The sequence below is a fragment of the Lineus longissimus genome, chromosome 4, assembly GCF_910592395.1.
Source record: "Lineus longissimus chromosome 4, tnLinLong1.2, whole genome shotgun sequence".
In the NCBI taxonomy this organism is placed as follows: domain Eukaryota; kingdom Metazoa; phylum Nemertea; class Pilidiophora; order Heteronemertea; family Lineidae; genus Lineus; species Lineus longissimus.
This window is the reverse complement of record NC_088311.1, coordinates 827,266-847,429: the sequence shown is the minus strand read 5'-3', so window position 1 is coordinate 847,429 and position 20,164 is coordinate 827,266. Positions and strand designations below refer to the sequence as shown.

Genomic DNA, 20,164 nt, shown 5'->3' with positions numbered 1-20,164 from the left:
ACACTGCGTGAATCTGGGGACGTAATGTGGCTTGTTCCCCATTGTCCCCGGATGCAATCAACCTTCTATTGAAGGATACTCCTTTCCCACGTTTTTATTTCCAAAGTTATCGCCACGAGCTTGCAATTAATTATAACCAGAGAAATCACGTTTGCAACACTGTTTCAAAATTCCCGCCAACATAACTTTGCCGAATTCATCCGGAAATACCCGAACAAGCGTTTCTGCGAACGAGGCTGTTTAGGGCGCTGCCATTTTCCAAATTCATCCATCTACACCATCACAAACTCTCGATTTTACCCGAGGAGGTAAGTACGATTGAAAAATTTTTGTTCTCCTACGAATCTAAATATGTAGTAGCAAATATAGAGACCAAAATGAACCAGAAAACTCGAATACTTTTTCCATCAACATCTTTTGAATGTTGGTGTTCCGCATCAAAATTTCTGCTTTTCCATTTCTGTTTTGTGTTGTAGTGCATGCATTGCATGCATTATTGCATGCATGTGATTGTGATGACTGATGTATGTTGTCGGTGTAGTTGTCTTTAGTGGTACATATTATATGCAAACAATGGGGAGACTGCATTCTGATCTTACCAATAAAACCGAGTCTGATTCTGATGGATTTTATAGACCACCAAACAAAACCGATGATGAGACTGAAGCCATATGATGATCATTCATGATCTCCTCGAGGCTTGAGCCTCAGAGACTCGTCTCAGACTCAATCTGACAGTCACTCACTGACTCAGTCTCAGTTAGAAACAGAGTCACTGAGTCAGATCATTTCAGTCTCAGTCAAAAAGTGAAAATCAATACCTCAATCAGTCAATGTCCTCATGATCATCCACGACCACGGCAAAAAGCAGTTTGAGTTGAACATAACCTGAGCTCCCTACCTTTGCTGTAGTACAGTGGGCTTTTCACTTCAGTAATCGATTATTATTACATTGATTTACATCATACCCTGCTTTACAATGTATGATGTATCTGATTTTAAAATCAATTGATGTGTAATGAATACAACCAGTTCTGCTAGTGCTAATAGTATACTTTTAGTAAACCTGTTTATCCTTGTGGCGCATCCTTGTTAGTCAGTGCACTTGTGCTTGGGTGCTTGTAAATTGTAAGGACAAGTTGGGTGTGGTTGCAACCTCGCTCATTATCGAAGCATCCTCAACCTCTACTGTATTGATTATTTCTGTTACATGTACTATGTACACTGTCACTTCATTGCTGGGTTGTTTTGGCAGCAGTTATATTGCTTATGTCAGTTGTCGAGTTGATTTTGTTTTGTTTCTCAGTCGAGTCAGTAGGTGGTGTTTTTCTTTGAACATTCTGGATGATTAAGTGGTCATAATTGCAAGCCTGTCAAACTCTTAACTGATCTAGTTATTATTCCATTGCAGGCTGCTTCCTTTAACTTTAGTCCGACTCTGAAGTTTTCGGAATAAACCGTGTTGCAACCTGTATCTAAGTCTCAATTTTCTGTCCATAAATAAAAGGTAAGTTGTGCATCTTGCGTCAAAGCAACGTTCATAAATCATGTCCTCAACTCAAGTTAAACAATATTAAACTTGTATTCTGCATTTGGTCCTTTGATTGCATGAGCAGTAGTGACAGTTCAGAGTCACATAATGTATGTTGTGAATTTTAGCAACAGACAATGACAATGATTAAACAATAGACAATGACAGAAATAACATATGATAAACTTTGACCCAATAGTGACTCTGTCATACCAGATCCACATCAGTCTTCAAAGTTATCCAATTGACTGTTTCCTGTATGTTGTAATTTATATTTGTTGTTGTGTTACTGTTTGTGTTGTGATTGTTGTACACTTCTACTTGTCTCAGCTATGACTAGTATTAGATTGAATACACGTTATTTTAGATAGCAGTAGATTTACTTGGTGACCAGAGAACCAGCAATGTTCGCAGCACAAGAAGACCATTTATTGCGGCATGAGATAGTCATAGTCACTCACTCTTAGCAATTTGGGCGAACCAATCCATAAAGCTGGCTATCAAACCACATGCTCTGTGATCATCCCCCATCACTGCTATTTTGTTATGGCAAGCCTGCAGGGCTGAAAAGATACACTTGGTGGAACAAAAATGGACTGGATTTCTGTCCAAATGGTATACTATGAAAACAATGCTGACTTTCTGTTTACTGTATTGCAGTGGGCCTTGCAAAATTGCATTGCTTCAACACCATTATTTTCCATGCTCATTTCATACCCCTCTCGGCTTAATCTTCTTTGCAGTATGAAGTTAGATAGAGATGGCTGAATTCTAGTCTGGCTGTTTGTGAGGACAGTGACCAGGACCCTTCATTTAAATTGAAAATCCTTTCTAGATCTTCCATAATATCCCCCCCCCCCCCAGTCTTGCCTCTTGGTCACTGATCCTGGACTCTGCCTGTATTGTTTGCCTGAGATGTATCCCTGATGGACATTGGTGATTGTTGTTGGCTATTGGTGTTTTGATTTCAGTGGGAGGTGAAAAGGTTATAAAAATTTACTGTTTTGACCAAATTTGTTGCTGCATGTGCTGGACATGTTCTGTATTATACGTGTCGTGTGTCTCAAAGTGGATTTGCTTTCTTACTCTTCATGCTGTTAATGTGAGTGGTAGTGTATGAATGACAAATTCAAGTGAGTAGTAAACTGCTCATGATGTGATGATGTAAAATGTTTTTCAGTACTACAGTGTACCATTACCATACATACCATACGTAGTGGTTAGAAACCATTGTGATTGTTGACTGTGCTTTGATGGGGAATAATATAGGTATGAGTAGACTGATTAGCTTCCATGTATAACCTTGGCTTTTAAACCCACTCGATCTGTGATGCGCTGATAGGTTTTACCATTGATATTGATAATCGTTGCTTAGATATAGAGAATGAGGCTGTGCCTGCCACACCCTGGCTTGGCTGCAGGTAGTAGTCGTGTGAAATGACTAATGCCTTGTGAGCACGGTGATGAACATTGATTTCATAATGTAGTCCATAATAGGAATTGTCTTGTTGATGTAAAAATAGAGTCTGAATTTATTGCATTTACTGTTGTTTAGTCAAGTATTCTACAATAATGAAATTGGCAAACATCTGCAGGCAACAGGCATGACATGTTAAGGTCAACTCTTTTGATTGAAGGGTACAATACAAATAATGCAGTTCCCTTAGTCCAACAACAATCTTCAAATGTGATTCTAACCTCCTGCACCCTCGGCTCCCGTCTTGTTATATTGCAATCAAAGTACTCAAAGGTATCAAATAGGTACTCAAAGGTGTCCTCCTTCAATCGTCAATTGTATCGGTCATAATAGTGCTTAGATAGCCATTACCATGTTGAATAGTTGACCAATGAAGGAGACACCATACAGTTTCTTGCTGAAAGAACATTTTGTTGTTGATGATGATGTAACTGTTCTAATCTTTCCTTTGCAGAGTAGCTTTGTTTGAAAGTCTCTAACAATAACATTATTTGTAGGAAAGGCTTCCATTACAGGCTTTAGTAGTTGCTTCATAATCGTAGTTCACACATTGCAATTTAACTATTTATGTAGGATGGCACTATGCCTTGCTTCATTTGAATAACAAAGTTTGCACATTAGTTTTGGCCTTGGAGTTCCAGTCATGAGTGGATGCATACTTAGAATAGATGTCCTTCGACTGTGAATTGTTCAATCTGAAAACCCAAATAATGTCAGTTCAGAAGTCAACTGCCAGCTGATGACAATGTCAATGGCAGACTTTGGGCAAAACAGGTTCAAGATGAATCAGTTTCAAAAGAAGTTGAAATAGATTATCATCGTCCTTTTCCAGTGAATCAATAGCAGCTATGTTGTGTGCACAACGCTATAAGTAAACAATGTAATGCCTCGCAGTTAACAGCAAACTTCCACGTCATAACAACAACGTAGTTATACATGTAGCGCAATTTAAAAACAATATCGTGAGAATGTAGTAGATATCTCATGGGTGAGAGAAGTCGACTTTACCCTTGTTATTTCCATAGGATAATGTCCATACCCACTGTCAACCCTGAGGAAGTCATGGCGAAGCTCGTCAAAGAACGAAATTTTCTCCATCCTAATGTTAATATCCACAGAGAGAGGACGTCAAAGACAATAGCAGAAATGATCAACTTTTGCGCCAAGAAAATGGAAGTGGACGGGTTCATTATGGGCATTAATGAGAAAGATAATCCATTCAAGTCCAAGAAAGGTTGTGACATTCTGTGATTGTGATTGTGAACATGCTGAAGAAAAATTAAGTGCAGAGTCATTCCAAAACATCATTCTTCTTTGATCAATCATGTTGATGGTCTCCATACTGGTAAAAATTGAACTGAAATGGACTTGCAAACAAAATCCCTCAAATTATCTGTCAGTTATAAACAAGATGCTCTGACTGACTGATTTAGATGAAGGAGTTTGTTAGGCCAACGTTAGAGAGAGATTCATTCATGGTGTGTGTAGTTTTACTTGTACCGTAGTGTTTAGGGGTCCAATCTTAGTCTGTTTTGCTGTGATGTGTGTGGCTTTTGAAAATACTTAGATTGCAGTGTGAAAACTATTGTTTCTATACTCGTTGAAACTTTAGCCTGTTCTGAGGATTCTGTTCTAATTTAAACTTGTAATAGTCAATGTTGTTTTCAGTTTAGAATATCAAAACAGTTTCTTCCAGTTTTTGACCAAAACCACATTCTGCATGACCATGTTCTTAAAATTGTTAATTTTCACAACAACAGAAAATGCCTTATTCGAATACTGCTGAGATGTGCCGTAAGCTGGAAGATAACAACGTGATGCTACGAGAGAGTGTTGCGATCAAGCGGGAACCTGTCTCACAATCTGTGCGGGATATGATCAAGTACTGCGCCCAGCATATTGAAAGTGACCCGCTCATCTACCCCGTGAAAGAGAATCCATTCCGTGTCAAGAGCAAGTGCAGCCTCCTATGATCTGTGTCTCATTCCAAGCTTTATCTTTCAACATCATGGTTTATCCCGAAAGAGACACAGTTCAGATATTTTCAGCTGGAAATTTACACCAATTGGAGACATTGTATGATAGTCAGTGTGACTGTGAAAAATTTTTTATTTTAAGAACTAGTCACTATAGAATTTCTAAAACTCAAATTAAAAAAAAACCCTATAAATAATGATAAAAAATGACAACAGCTTTTACATTCGTTTTTCACTGAGAATTTCACCTGCTGTCACAATCCATGCGTATTGCTCAATTGGACTTAGAATCAATTTCACCTTCTTGTATTTTGTGGCCTTTTGTATACTAGATGTATATGAATTCCCATGGATACTTGAACATGAAGGGTTGACCTGTTTCATGGATTAGCATTTAGATTTGGCAGAATTTTCCATTGTATTTTCAAGTTTACAATTTGTATGATGGTCTTGAAACGGACTTGTGTAGGAAGCTTGCTCTGCTGTCCAGTGAGATTTAATTTGGAAGTGTACCATTTGCACTTCGTTATCAATTGGATTTCAAGTGGTTTTAGATTGTGTCACATACGGATTATTGATGCTGAGACTGTAGATAATATATTGTGTGCCTTATATTTATCATCAAGAGTCATCTGATATCTCTTAAAACATGAGTCTTCCAACCTGTGTGTACAGTGCTAGTGCTTGTCCATTTGAACTGCTGAAAGAAGGAAGTCCATTCTTATTTCCACAAACGATTAAATGCCCCTTGTTTCCCAAGAAGTTATGTGAGGTGTTTCAACAGCCTCTTGAACATGCTGAAGTCAAGCATGTCAAATCAGAAGATATTGCGGTAGGATACACCTGAGTCTATCTATATTGTATCATGTTTTATTCAAATTAGGTTTTTCCTGTGCCATTTCAAAGTTGATGAGCCACATCATATTATGTGAGATTCCATTTCTTATAATTTGGTGTTTGGATTTTCTACCAAAAACGAAGTTTAAGAGAAAGACTTTGTGTGCAAGTGTATGTTGAGTCATTGAACTTGTGTTTTCAAGCTGTTCTGTAGGAACAGTAATTATTGTGTTGGTTCAAATTTTGTTACATGCAGATCAGAAGTAAACTTCCAACTTTGAGGTGGTACAACATTATTCAAGTATAATCACTTTAGTTTGCAAGGATTTTGATTAGCCACATTCAGTCTGGTGACATTTCTGGTACTCGCACGGTCTGCTTTAGAATTTGAACAGAATGCAATTTTCAAGTTTCGTATCATTTTCATAGCCATCTGACATAGAATCCTTGCAAATCAGTGATTGTACAGACTTTTAGATGATTTATTTATTCATTTATATCTCGCAACTATTATGTATTCATCCAGAGTCCTTCATTAAAACGCCATCATGGTTTATCTCGATCTTTCAACTTACTGTATGCACCCACGGATCCATCCAAATTGGTCGGCACTGGTTAGACCTGACCAGCCTAAGTCAGAAAAGCCTCCAGTTGATACCACCCAGCCTCTCGAAGCTATTGCCAAAAAAGCATTAAAAAAGCTGAAGGTGTCTAAAAAAGAGGTTGCATTTTCCTAAAACAGTAAAACCTCACCCTGTCCCTGAAAGCAGCCCCCCCCCTCCCAGGAACTGCGGCCTCCTAACTAGGAGCATCTGACTGCACTTGCCAAAGATTGAATGTTTATATGGGGGATGACCATGGTCTGTACTGCAGCCGTACAGGCATAAAAGAACCAGTAGTAAGCCAAGATGGAGTCGATGTAGGTGAGTTGTAAAACTTTGGAACAAACATCCAAATTGAAAACTATTTCATGCATACTCATGGTCTGTTTACTAGAATGACATGTTTTGCGACTAACTGACTTGAAATACCTTGCTGTTGTATGCAGTAGTTACCGTTTCTTGTCAATAATAAGATTTTTTTCTGAACAGTATACTTTCTACTAGGGTGACGGGTCTCGTAAGTTGAGCATGCGCATTTGGAACGTTCCTTAATGTTGTTCATTGAATGTTTAGCTGTTGTCTTGTAACATCGTCCATTCATTCCTTCAAAGCATGATGATGGAAGGCTTCCATCTTGAGGACACCACGGGATTGATTAGTGTCGTATTCCTGCCAGTAACCGGCTGCTCATGGCCTGGGTGATTCATTGTGAAGACTTCAGTGGGTCAGTCGGGTACCAGCATAACTATGGCTGCCACTCAGTGGCGCTGACTGTCATCTTAAAAGCTACTGAATTGTGGTGACAGAGACGGGGTGTCAATGATATTAATGGATGGCAGTTCTAATCAAGTGCAATGTTCGTCTCAACTCAAACTGATCAATCCTTTGGTCCGTCCTCCCAACTGTGGTTCTATCCATCCACCTTAACCTTGTGCATAAAGATTCCCATATTTTACAGCCCAAGTCGTGAACGAGGTGTCCATCATCTGCCAACGTCTCTTTTCACCATTTTGATTGGAGCAAAATACAAGGTGAGTAAAGTGGTGTTAAGGAAACAAACTTGTCCGAAATCCTGATAATGACCAACTCAACGTTGACTGATTTTCTTGTCTTAATGATAGCATACCATTCTGCTGACAACGTGTGTATGTTTCAGAAAGATTGTATTTGGTCCTATCCAGTTCAATTGCACTTTCTTCCCTGCCTCTTGTCTCCCAAGATGTATCTCCTGTCTATATTACAGGATGAGTAAATTCCAAGAGAATCTCACTCAGCATCGCAAGATTGTTGAGCAGTTGAAGGTCGAGGCCAACATGGAACGTATGCCTGTGTCAGAGGCTGTCGAAGAGATGAAGAAGTTCTGTGAGCTCCACTACGAGAGCGACGTCTTAATAAACGGTTTTACTAAACAGAATGAGAACCCGTTCAAGGACAAGGGAGGCTGCATTGTTTTATAAGAACATAATGTAAACACTACTCTGTACTCGTGTTTTTCACAACAGTTAGACCTGAAACAGTTGAATACTTATCAAGATCAGAACTGGAGGGTCTCATAAAATCAGATCTGAAGAAGAAATTTGTTTGAATACAAAAACCTGGAGCACTTTAAAATATGTTGCTCATGAACAGTCTCCCTCAAGGCATGGAAATCAGCTTTTTCCCAAGTTATATCAAGTAGATCTCTGTTACCTCCATTTCTGATGCTTACAGTAACTGACATAATGTGTACAAGTGTTTCAGGTTAGCTTCCGTAAAGAAAAGGCCTGGTTCATGCTGACTTGACAGAAAATGATGTTCTTACTTCATAGGCCCAATATTTCTGACAAGTTGGCATGCGTCAGTTTTACACTGAGACCGTTACGTCACCATGGAATATAATGGGCATTCCGAGTCAACTCATTTCAAACATTTTGTTCTGTTCAGACTATCATGTCTTCAGTGATTGCCAGTTTTGTTTCCAACCAGTTGAACAAAGATGAGAGGATCATAGAAATGAGTTGAGAAAGCCTGAACAGAACTGTAGGGTGACTTTAGAGTGTACAGCATATATGTAGAGTAATGCACACGTCTTGGTTTCTAGTGAATACACGTTCCATGTTATACAAGACATCAAGCTAGCTATGTATTCTTGAACTGAAGACCTGCATCTATAAGATTAGAATGTGCACCAATGATCATGATTAAGGGGAAATGACAAATCTGACTGAAAAAAGAAGTTTGCAGTACCAGAATGTCAATGTAGTTTGAAGTACATTTACATTGAAACTTTTAGACAAGTGGGAGATTTACAATTTTCTCTTTTAGTGACCAGTGGGCAGTGTCTCTTGACCATGTCCTCTCACAGTTTGATGAGAAGCATTGTCATCTTCTTTTTCTCATGCAGATTTAAAGTCCCCTCATCATTTTCAATGAACTTTGTTGTTAGGGCTTGACACCAATCACGAAGGGTAACCCCCTGCTTCATTCAGAGAGGAATATTGTCGGCTCTGGTCTTTTGAAGGAAAAACTTGGCTTGTGGGGTAAATCCCACAATTTATTTCAAGGGGAGTCGCCATGAATCTAGTCAGCTAGCCCAAACTCATAACGACATTGCAAACCATTCTGTTGTAAAGTATCTAGGTACAGTATATATGAATGTATAGAAAGCAATTCACTGCTTTTTCAGTTGCATCAGCTTAAATGGTGTCTTAAGGTTCACTTCAACTATTTTGTTGGTGATTTTTTTCGAAAACAGCACCACATTGAAAAGTTGACCTTTTTCCCCAACCATGCAAATGAAGTAAAACTGTGTACGATGGTTAGAATACATGTCTGCTTTGAGGTATGGACTTTCACCTTTCTTTTGCATGTAATTGGTGTATCTGTTATAATCATCTAGAATTAGTGTTAGCTACTTCAAATACAGTAGAGTTGAGGACACCCTTGGAAGTGACAGATGCTGTCCTCTTAAATTAGGACACTGTCTCTAATAGGGAGGATGTCTGCGAAAGAAGGCTCCACTGTACTGTTGATGTACGTTGAATGAATGATTTGGAGGTGGAAGATATTACATCGACTACATGTGCCCGTAGCAAGTGAATTACTTTTCCTACTTTTCAATATTTGTCATTCAAAGCTAGCTTTGGCAAACCAACTTCGTGTTGTACATGTAGTTTTCATGTCTGTAGCAGAGAGTGTGGTGGTTGGATTGGTCGAAATGTGACTTCTGAAATCTTTTTGTCTTTGGCTTTTACTGATGGTGAGAGGAAAAATCCCTCGACCTTTATCCAGAAAATGACTAACGAAAACAATGATCGGCTTTCATTTGCCTTATCCATTTCAGCTACTCCAACCCTTTTATCTGCTTGGTTCAATATGCATGTCTACCTTATAGAGCCAGTGTGAATCGTTGAAACAAGTTTTACCCATAACAATCATCCTCATTCACTTTCGAAAACAGCCAGTCAACGTCATGTTCCCTTCACAAAGTTTTACAAATGACAAGCCTTACTGTTGTTCCAGTCAGTTTTCAAGGACAATGCCCAATTGCACCAATTGATCTAACTCAAACACAGTGCAGGTACTTTGTGAAGTGGACAGTGCATTGAATAGTGTGTGAGGATTTTTGCAGAGCAGATGGGTGTCCACTGTTTACAGTGGTCATTGGTAAGATAGACGTGGGTAGTGTTTTCATCATCATTTATGAGTAAGCATGGTGTAGCATATCAAACTCTGCTGATTTTTTGGATGACATGTATGCATTCTTTGTGAGAACTCTTATTTTTGCTAGAGGGGATTTTTCTTGTTCCTCTGTCTAGTATTCTTTTTTGAACATTTTCATAGCGTAGTACCAGGTATTGCCTGTAGAGCGCACAGCTGATGTGCACTGAAGAGAAATGCAATGAAGGGCACCTTTCATTCTTGATTAGGACAGGAGGTATTTTGAGGATATCCAAAAGAAAAAGGCTTCTCCAAAACCACTGGGTCTAAGATAAACCCAAAAAGGCCAAGCAAAGCAAATTGTTCTCAGCTACACTCTAAATTTAATAACTATCCTGATGAGTTCTTAATAGAATGGTCTTGGTGTCACCATGGTCACGAGTGGTCATGAGAATATTCTTTAAATTAAGCAATAAATAACAAAACATTATGTTTGGTGTTTCCTGTACATTGTACTTGTTGATATATGAATTAACAATATGTAGAGATCCTGATGATACCTCAAACTTCAAGTTTCATTTTTCTGTCCAAACAATACCATTAATGTCATCCTAATGACTGTAGACACTTGGTGTAACACTTCTCTGTAAACTCACTGCATACATCATCACTTGTATGGCGGACTTAAGTTATCATTTAATAATAAACAATCTTTCTCTGTAATTCTGTGTGATTACTTTGTTGACTGCAGGCTCTTCCTCTGCAAGGAGGGTCAAGCCAAATGCTGCTGGATCTCAAATGCACTAAAATCCAGCACTGTCCTTGCTATGGGCAGCATTCACCTCAAGTATGACATTCCAAGAAGGCTACCTGTCCTGCCATAAGACCATGTATGTCTTTGGGGCTCTTGGAAACTAAGACGTCTTGCAACACTTCTAAGGACCATTCCGGTACTGAAGACACTTTCACAACCACAACTACTTCTGAAGGAGACGGTAGTCGCACACAAGGAGTGGCTGGGGACTAATTAGGACTGTGGTGGTGACGTTTCAGAAAAGTTCTCACTTGCTTACTTCTATAAAAAATGACCACTCCTAGGCCCTACTTCTGCCAATGGTTGTGACATTGTCCTCTTACTAGCCATTTTGGATGAATGAAATAATCCAACGCTATGGAATCCCTCCCCATACACTGGTCCCCAATCTGTCTCCTGCATTGCAAAATGATACTATAGGTGATACACGATACTATTACACTGCGCACACAGTGGTTCAGACACGAAGGAAATATTAAAACAGGACGATGAGTCATTGAGTGTGCCGGGAGTCAAGATGATTAACACTCGAAAATGAGAAACGAGGCATTTACTGGGCCACTGATCAATACTATTTTATGTGAATGCGAAAACATCTCTTCATCATGCGACGACAATATTTAGTTCAGCAGTATCAGGCGTGGCAATTTTTGTCCACGTGTTCTCCAAGCAAAGGATATCTCCCGTGAAATTTCTGGCGCGAACAATATCGTGATGACGTCAGTCTTCAACACTGCCTCGACCAATAGAGAGAGTGCTTGGGCTGACGTATGGCGTTCACGACGGAGAACTGGCATGTCGGTCGTCAGCGCGCGTGAGACTGATAGGTGGATTTCCATCTTCCTTCGAAGTTCGAAGGCGCATAAAACATAAAAAACGGCATGCTGCATGAAATTTATATCTAATTTCTAAAACAAGTCTCATTTCAATTAAAAAGCAGTGTGTTGAAACGCCGGTCGCCGGTCGTCCAATGGTCCATGCGTCGACCGGAAGCAAGGATGTCGATGCTCTGCCATTGCTGCATCTCCAGTTCCAAAGACGAGACTTCTGAACCACCAGCTTGGGTAGCAGGGAGGACACCTACGATTTCTGGCCGAGTGGTCCAGTTGGGAAACCGTTTTATTGTGAGACTGCATGGGTCTGATCAGATGTCACCACCTCTAAGAAGGACCGTAAGTCAACCAGTCACGACCAAATTTCGTCAGTTCGGAAATCGAATGAGAGAGACCTTCTCAAGGTTGTCGCTGAATTTAAGAAATGTCACATTCACCGGCAAACAGGCTGATGACCACTCCGATTCACTTTCAATGTTAGGAACGAAACTTGATTCCCTGTCGTTGCCGAATGCATGTTCTCCAACTGACAGGAGGAATGTAACGGTTACTGTAAGTTCCTCAGAGACCTATAAAGGTATGTCTCCGAGTACAGTAGGAAGAATCTTTGGCATGGACTACAAAAACCGGTTTACCAGGGCTGCGAATGGGCATAGCAAATCAGAAGGGTCCCGTGACGCTAGTAGTGGTGTTTGTTTTTACATATCCAGTGGTGAAGTGTCTCGGATTGACTCAGACTTGGATAGTCTTGAAAAGATTTGTGATGTGAGCAACACGCTCTCAAGCAGCGTCCGATCACGCGTCGTCGTCTCGAATGTCACCCTTATGCCAAGTCCGATACCGAACGTGCAACTTGATCATTGCGAAAGCGACACTACTGCACTTATACCTGTAGGACGTTCAGAAGTGTATCTGGAGGGTGGGGGGTCACCAGTTTTTCACGACCATGTCAACAACAGCCCGCGGAGGACCTGCTCTACTGAGCACCTCGAGGTCTCAGTGACTGGCACAATCACTGATGCTCACATTCTGTCTCCAAGTATCCAGGGTGGCTACTCAGACATGTCAGAGAGAACAACCACTGATGGTCGAGCAGACAACTTGGAAAGCACCCGCATTCATGAAAGTGCGTCTGCTACAGAACATCGAAAAGCATTATTCAGAAATGATGACGTCATTGAGTTAACGGAGGAGGACAAATCGGTGGATGAACGCGAGCTGGAAGTTCTTCTCATGAGAGAAATCATCCGGCAAAGTCAGGTTGGAAAGGGCGCACCAATCAGGACACTTTTTGATTGATCTAACTTCTAACTTAGTGATGCATCTTCAACAACAGTGCTCAATTGTCTTCGGATTGATCGATAACATTGAAGTCCGTGGTATAACGTTGAAGTCGAAAAAAAAGTGCATTTCTTTTCGATTTCTATTTCCATTATATGCAAACTATTATATTGTAACATCTGTAAACAATCTAGCGAAAATGCTATGATGTACACCTATCGTCGTGTACAATTCCGAATATCACACCGGCTATCGACGTATTATGCTCGTGGACTAAATCAAACATACACGTATATAGATTACAAAAGTTCAAAGAAAATACGGTTTTTGAAGTTACATTTTTAGCTGCAACATACTAAGGAGGGAGAGGAGCTTTAGCGAGGAAGGTAACCCTGGTTTTGGCGCTGGGGGTCACTTGGATATCGTTCAGGTTAGGGTCGAACTTTGGAGAAATTCGCATAAAATCATGCGTGTGTGTGTGTGTGAGGGTGCGTGCGGGCAGGTGTGTGGGGGAGGGAGTCAGTTAAAGATGGTGGAGCCGGTGTAGAAGTTTAAAATATCCTAGGATAGAATGCCCGGGAAACAAAGGATTCTATTATGCGCTTCAATCTCTGAGCTATTGACGGTCAGCCTCTCTATAGAATCATATTGCAGAATACAATAGGGCCGGACACTTTTTCCAGGGGGGCATTTGTTACTGTTACATCGGCCTGAAGATCAGAATTCATTAAATAAGATTGATGTTAATATGGCTCTATTCACCTTATCACCGTGCACTGTACCAGTGTGGATTATCTTTTCTGTCCTCCCCAAATTCAGATATTCATGTCCCAAAAACATCCACGACAGATGTATTGCAGGCCCTATATAATATGGACCATACAATACGTCTGATGTGAGTCGAGGTCTTTCATCAAGCTTGATAATTCACCCAACCAGAACAATTCTTTTCAACACATGGTGACAATGTCCCGTTCATTCATTTATGCGCGCTGATGCAGATCACAAACATCACGATGAGATAAACAGGCGTAAAATGAATGTGAAATCAGGAAAGTAAAAGGGCCTATGCTACATTTACTGAAATGTGTGTTTTTTCATGAATACGAATGATCTTGACAAATTACTTGTTGGCTCATTCCTACTTGTTACATTCGAATCTGTCCGTCAACGGATTTTGGGATTTTCATATAACGTTTTTGAGGGTTTCCGTTTCTGATTATTTGTCCACATTTTGGGCCAGCTGTAACGTTGAAAGACACATTGACTGGTTTCCTCTGTATTCCCTCATTGATTTCTCTAGCTGTCTATTCAGCTAGGTAGGCAAGATAAAGTTAAACAAAGTCGTCCATAGGTGTCTCTCCCGTCTTACAGTATATATATGTCGAAACCATTCTGGCAGGTTAAAATGTTCCACCTCCCCGCCCCTGCTTAGTCTACCTTAAGTCACAAAACATTAAACTCCTTCATATTCATTGTGTGAAGAAATTATTCGCCTAATTTAAGTAATGATGTATTTAAACCCCTTGCAGTGTATATGTGACCTTTACATGGACTATACTTCTCCTAAATGGGTAGGGTAAGTGAAAGGTTCCTATAACAGATCAGGGAGGTGTGATACAGATCTTTAACAACTCCCTGCATCAGATCGTCGACAAATTTTCGACTGATGAATGAAACGTCACTGTGAATTTGGTTCTTCCATATAAACCTTGCTAACTTCTATTAAGGTTCCAAATGTCTGTATTAAGGTAACAAATGTCTGTATAAGGAGATCGTGACGGTAGGAATTAGTCATTGCCTTGTCAATTTGCTTCTGGGCCTAATGCGGCACTAGCATAACATGAGACTTGTTTGGTCCTTTAAACTGCAGTTGCAAGTTTTTCTTCGCGGCATTCTCACGTATATACCTGTTTGTTGAGGAGTTCGTTCACGGAGCCCAGCATCACATAAACACGGGTTACCGCTGATCATCCACCCGGACTCTCATGATTTTACACTCCCTTATAAATCAAAGTATGCAAAAACCTTGGTTGGGAAGATACTGATCATCGATCGTGCAGTACCAGATGGATAATGCCCAGAACTAGAGCTGATATAACACTAACTGGCAGGAGTTTTAGAGAACGAAATGTTACCCCGATCAATCTGCGTAGCGGATGCATGATGAAGGGGATTCCGCACACCAACGTTTCAACCTCCTTTTTACATTTTCTCGGTCGTCTCATTTCCTATTCATAAGTCTGGCGCAGATAGGCTTGCTGAACATAGGGCATTGTACTTGTCGTAGGAAATACGCTTCAACTGTTCACTGTTCTATATCTGAGATCAACCAAACAACCAACATAAGGATATAGGCCCTGAGCTTATTTGGAAGTCTGACTGCGATCTTGGCAAACTTACAGCAGAGTAACAAAAAGATAAATATTTGAGAATCCTTTATATACGATGTCTTTGTCTTTCCAAGGGGTCTATTGGTGGTTTGAAGACTTTGTCAACAATGCCTGCATACAGTGAAGACAAATGTGTCGCTAAGAGTTCTCTTATGCAGGATTTTCGAGTTCAGTTGGAGAGTGACAACGGGGCCGTCCAGAACGGAACACGGAGGCCTACCAAAGAGACGCACATCATGGCTCGGGGTGAAGGATGCGGGGACGGTTGCAAGAAGTGCGAGTGTAGCGGACGATGCTGTAAGAAATGGCTGAAGAACAATTTGTTGCTGATATTGATGCTGGTGTCCATGGTGGCTGGGATCGGACTGGGTGTTGGCCTGAGATACGTAGAGCCCCGCCTCACTGACAGGGATATCATCTACCTCAAGTTCCCCGGCGATCTTCTGCTTCGGATGCTCAAGATGTTGATTCTTCCGCTGATTATCTCGAGTTTGATCTCTGGTTTGGCAGCTCTGGATACCCGAGCGTCTGGCAGCATGGGCGCTAAGGCTGTCTTATATTACCTCACAACAACCGTCTCAGCTGTGATCCTGGGCATCGTACTCGTGGTGTTGATTAAACCTGGTGAGCAGAAAGGAGGAACTATTGACCGCGTTGGCAGCTCAAAGATCGTCAATCCAGCTGATGCTCTCATGGATCTTGTCAGGTAAGGAACCTTGAGGAAAAATCTCCCAAATTATTTCTTCTTGTCACCGACCTGATACATGTAAATTGCCTAATTGGGTCTCTCTTTGCATTTTGTCCCCTTAAAGTGATCCATGTTGACAAACAAAGCAGGGGTTTTCTGTCCTGGCTGGTACTCATTCTTTACTTGCAAGATTTTCTTACCCAAAGTCAATAATTCATTACATAATTCTTTCACATTTTCAACAATCCGAAGAGTAAACTTTTGCCAACAATTTCTCTTAAAGTAAATTCAGTGTTACTGAGCGAAATAATGTTTTGGCGAGTTAAAACAACCGCTTTTCACAAATTGTTACCGCACTTGCAAAAACTTTACTTTGAAAGTCTTCAATCCTGGCACGACTCGCTATATAGTACCAGGGCTGAGACTGTATTAAAGTTTCAACGCATTGAGGCCCAACTCCAGGCCCTGCAGGCACATAGGCGCCCTTTTTGTCCGATCACATGATATTACAGAAAGTTATCTCGCCTAAACCCTTTTGCACCTCATTGAGCGGAAAGTTCAAATGATCGTTTAATTCGCTGGAAACCCATGGTCCAAAGCAAAATAGTAAAATGATCGAAAGGTTAGGAGAATGACCCTCATTAATCCTGACACATTTTTACTTACAATGTATTAGACTTGTATCAAACCAATCGCTAGTATTTTAGAGATATCAACCCAAAGTGTAGTTTTTTTTCCAAGTGAGAATCAAGCACTTTCACATGTATTTATCTGCGCGAAAATGCATGCAGTTTGATGTTTGTTATATAGTCTCAGTAGCGCTCTTCAGACTCTCGCAGAAATGTTCATGTGACAGACCCGATACCTTTGCATATTTACTTGATAACATACTTCAATTATTTTCAGGAACATGTTCCCAGAAAATCTTGTTCTAGCTTGTTTTAAACAGGTAAGTGACACGCTACGCTTTACACTTCGTTGTCCCGAAGCCCCCCCCCCCGCCTCGAAAAAAAATCTACATTGGATTTGCCATGGTCACAGTAGGCCTTGGACCCTCCCTGTTGTAATCTTCCCTTTAAAAAAAGAAGCTATTTCTGGCCACGATTTTATACTTAAACGTTTCTAGTACTGTTGCTTGCCTAGATCCTATGTTAGATTAATACGATCTCTCTTTTAGACTAAAACTGAACAGGTGCCAATACCGACACTGGCTCCACCAACATTGGCCTCAAATGTCACAATTTCTCCTAACGCCACGGACGCACGTAAGTACATATAGAAAGAATGTAAACCCTTTTTCTTCTCGATTTGACAACATTAATGTGTGGAGATAAGTTAGCCGGAAATTGGTCGTTTTCGTCATCACCAGTCTTCATCTCGTCATCATCATCTTCTGAGATACACTCAAACAGACGATTTGGGCAAACACACTGCATTGATAGGCCTATAGTGATCCATTCAAAACGTTTTAAAGACATCACCAGACCAGAGTAGGTTTTTGCTTCATGTTGACGACTATCCTATTTCTTCCAGCCATGCAATACAGACCAGTGACGGGCACGTCAGACGGCACCAATGTCTTGGGTATCGTGGTCTTCTCCATCGCCTTCGGGATGATCATCAGCAGGATGGGTGAGAAGTGCCGCCCTCTGGTGGCATTCTTTAGTGCAATGAACGAGGCGGTCATGGCGCTTATTGGCCTGGTGATTTGGTAGGTACTTCGTCATTCAATTCGTGCCCCGTTGTCGATTCTCGTTGGAGCATACCGGCCGTGCTCGGAGAGGTGTCTCGAAGAGATAAGATTATCTGTTTGAATACCAACCCTGAACCATAGAAGTTTTGATGGCTGCCAAGGTTGTCTGTTGATGCGATACAACTCTATTCGATTCTTTATAAGCTCCATCACTTGTCTGTCTTCAGGTACTCGCCCATCGGTGTACTCTTCCTTGTCGCCTCAAAGATTGTGGAGATGGAGAACATAGAGACCGCCCTACAACAGCTAGGCCTGTATATCGCCACGGTTCTTGCCGGCCTTGCAATCCATGGATTCATCATCTTGCCATTACTCTACCTTATATTCGTCCGTAAAAATCCCTTTAAATTCGTAGCAGGCATTTTGCAAGCTTTGGTAACAGCATTGGCCACTGCCTCGAGGTAAGTTGATTGGAGAATGGAGGAAATATATACCGGTGATTGTGTCGGTCGTGTGATGACGAACCAGGAGTTGGTCGGACGTCAAGTGGTCTGGGCTTGGAGGGTGGAGACATCGGATCATAACCTCACCTGGCTCTCCTTGTCAAACGCTTTCGACTTCGCTGGTCCATGTGCAATGGTCAAGCACTTGTAAACCGAACATCACATGTGATGAGAACGGTAATGGTGGAATGCGATGACACAATCACCCACTACTATCCCTTTTCAGCTCTGCCACACTTCCGGTGACGTTCCGCTGCCTGGAGGAAAATCTAAAAATAGATCGCCGCGTGACCCGTTTCGTCCTTCCTATTGGTGCAACCATCAACATGGATGGTACCGCCCTCTATGAAGCTGTCGCCTCAATCTTTATCGCCCAGGTCAATGGAATCTGGCTGAACATTGGGCAGATTATAATTGTTAGGTAGGTTGTAGCCGTTAAAATGTGCCTCGCTCCGCTCGGTGGGGCGTGTCAAGGCCGGTCTAGATAGGTTGAAGCAAGAATGAAGGAAGAACCAGGAAAAAAATTACTTCATACAGTTAAATGTTCAATTCACATGAAGACCTAAATTCACCTTCCTTCCTGTCCAGATAGAGGGACTATATTTTCTTCTGTAGGGGGACGGTTGTGGGATCTTTGAAGACCAATCTTTGTCATCCCATTTCAGTATCACATCGACGGCAGCCTCGATTGGAGCAGCCGGTGTGCCACAAGCTGGTCTTGTGACCATGGTGATCGTATTAACAGCAGTCGGCTTACCAACAGAAGATATCACACTCATTCTTGCCGTTGATTGGTTCCTGTAAGTATCAATATAGAGGATCTTCACTGACGTTGGCCGTCACACGTGGTCACGACTTGGCGGGTGGCCGTCAAAACGTCACGTCGTGACGTCACGTGAAGAACCTCTATTATTGAACTGTAAAGAATATAGGCCAACTGAGGGGATCATGTATGGAAAAGGAGGTGGCGTGTTTCGTCGTCATTATGACAGTTTCAGCGGGCCTTCGTTTACCCGATGGTTTGTGACTGAAACGCAAACAGACGTACATATCTACGTCCATGACCTTGCTTGATTCCTGGCGCCACATGTAGGCCTACCCCCCCCCCCCCGTACAACATCACGATCTCATGTTGTGACACTTTGAACAATCGCTTCCTGTCTTTTTAGGGACCGCTGTCGCACCACTATCAATGTTCTCGGCGATGCGATTGGAGCGTCCATCATCGACAAGTATTCACAGGCGACGTTGCGGAAACTGGATGCGGAGGATGCCGAGGGCGGGGATGGGTTTGACTCGATAGATAAAAATGGTTATCCGAGTGAAGGGCACGACTATCATGGATCTAATGCGACTAACACCACAAACTTATAAATTGGTAATCTTGATTGATTTATTTTGTGTACAGTCATTGACTGATCATCCGAGACAATTATATGTGCATTGTACAGTGTATATATATATATATAGGCAGCCGATGGCACAATTCAATGCAAGTTCTCATAACAAACAGACACTGTTGTTCAAATGGGATAACGCACAAAGGAATGGAGTGAAACGACTTTGATCCGACTGAGATCAACTTCTGTTCAGTTTGAAGCATCGGTCGTCACAAACACATGTATCAAGTCTTGTAGTCCTCCTTTTACTATAGCTGGGTGTTTCTGCGGTCCCATCATGTGTAGATGTCTGCGATGTAATAAAGATGTAAATAAACTGTATACAATAAAAAAGAGACTTAGACTACCAGTAGCTCCTTCAACAACAACAGAGTGGTTACACGTGACGTCATCACCGGCCATGTTGGAGGGACAGACAAAAGTAAGCAGGCCCAAAAGACCATGACAGCATTTGATTCAGTTATGTCAGACATGACAAATCATTGTTCTGCCCTCCA

General features: G+C 41.3%; 1 protein-coding gene and 1 long non-coding RNA gene across 4 annotated transcripts; both read left to right on the top strand.

The window, feature by feature from the left end:
* Nucleotides 1-220: 220 nt before the first annotated feature.
* LOC135487295 (uncharacterized) lies at nt 221-7,455 on the top strand. 3 transcript variants are annotated; one of them, XR_010446809.1, is made up of 3 exons: nt 221-308; nt 1,412-1,507; nt 7,382-7,455. It is a non-coding gene; the product is annotated as an uncharacterized LOC135487295 (long non-coding RNA). The 3 variants fall into 3 exon arrangements; XR_010446807.1 differs by lacking the exon at nt 7,382-7,455 and adding an exon at nt 4,769-6,377; XR_010446808.1 differs by lacking the exon at nt 7,382-7,455 and adding an exon at nt 4,034-6,377.
* Nucleotides 7,456-13,323: 5,868 nt separating this feature from the next.
* LOC135486512 (excitatory amino acid transporter 3-like) lies at nt 13,324-20,000 on the top strand. The gene is made up of 9 exons (XM_064769347.1): nt 13,324-13,420; nt 15,458-16,089; nt 16,978-17,020; nt 17,249-17,336; nt 17,605-17,782; nt 17,992-18,225; nt 18,494-18,688; nt 18,933-19,067; nt 19,437-20,000. The coding sequence occupies exons 2-9, from the start codon at nt 15,491-15,493 to the stop codon at nt 19,639-19,641; spliced, it is 1,677 nt and encodes a 558-aa protein (XP_064625417.1). The 5' UTR covers nt 13,324-13,420; nt 15,458-15,490; the 3' UTR covers nt 19,642-20,000.
* Nucleotides 20,001-20,164: the final 164 nt, after the last annotated feature.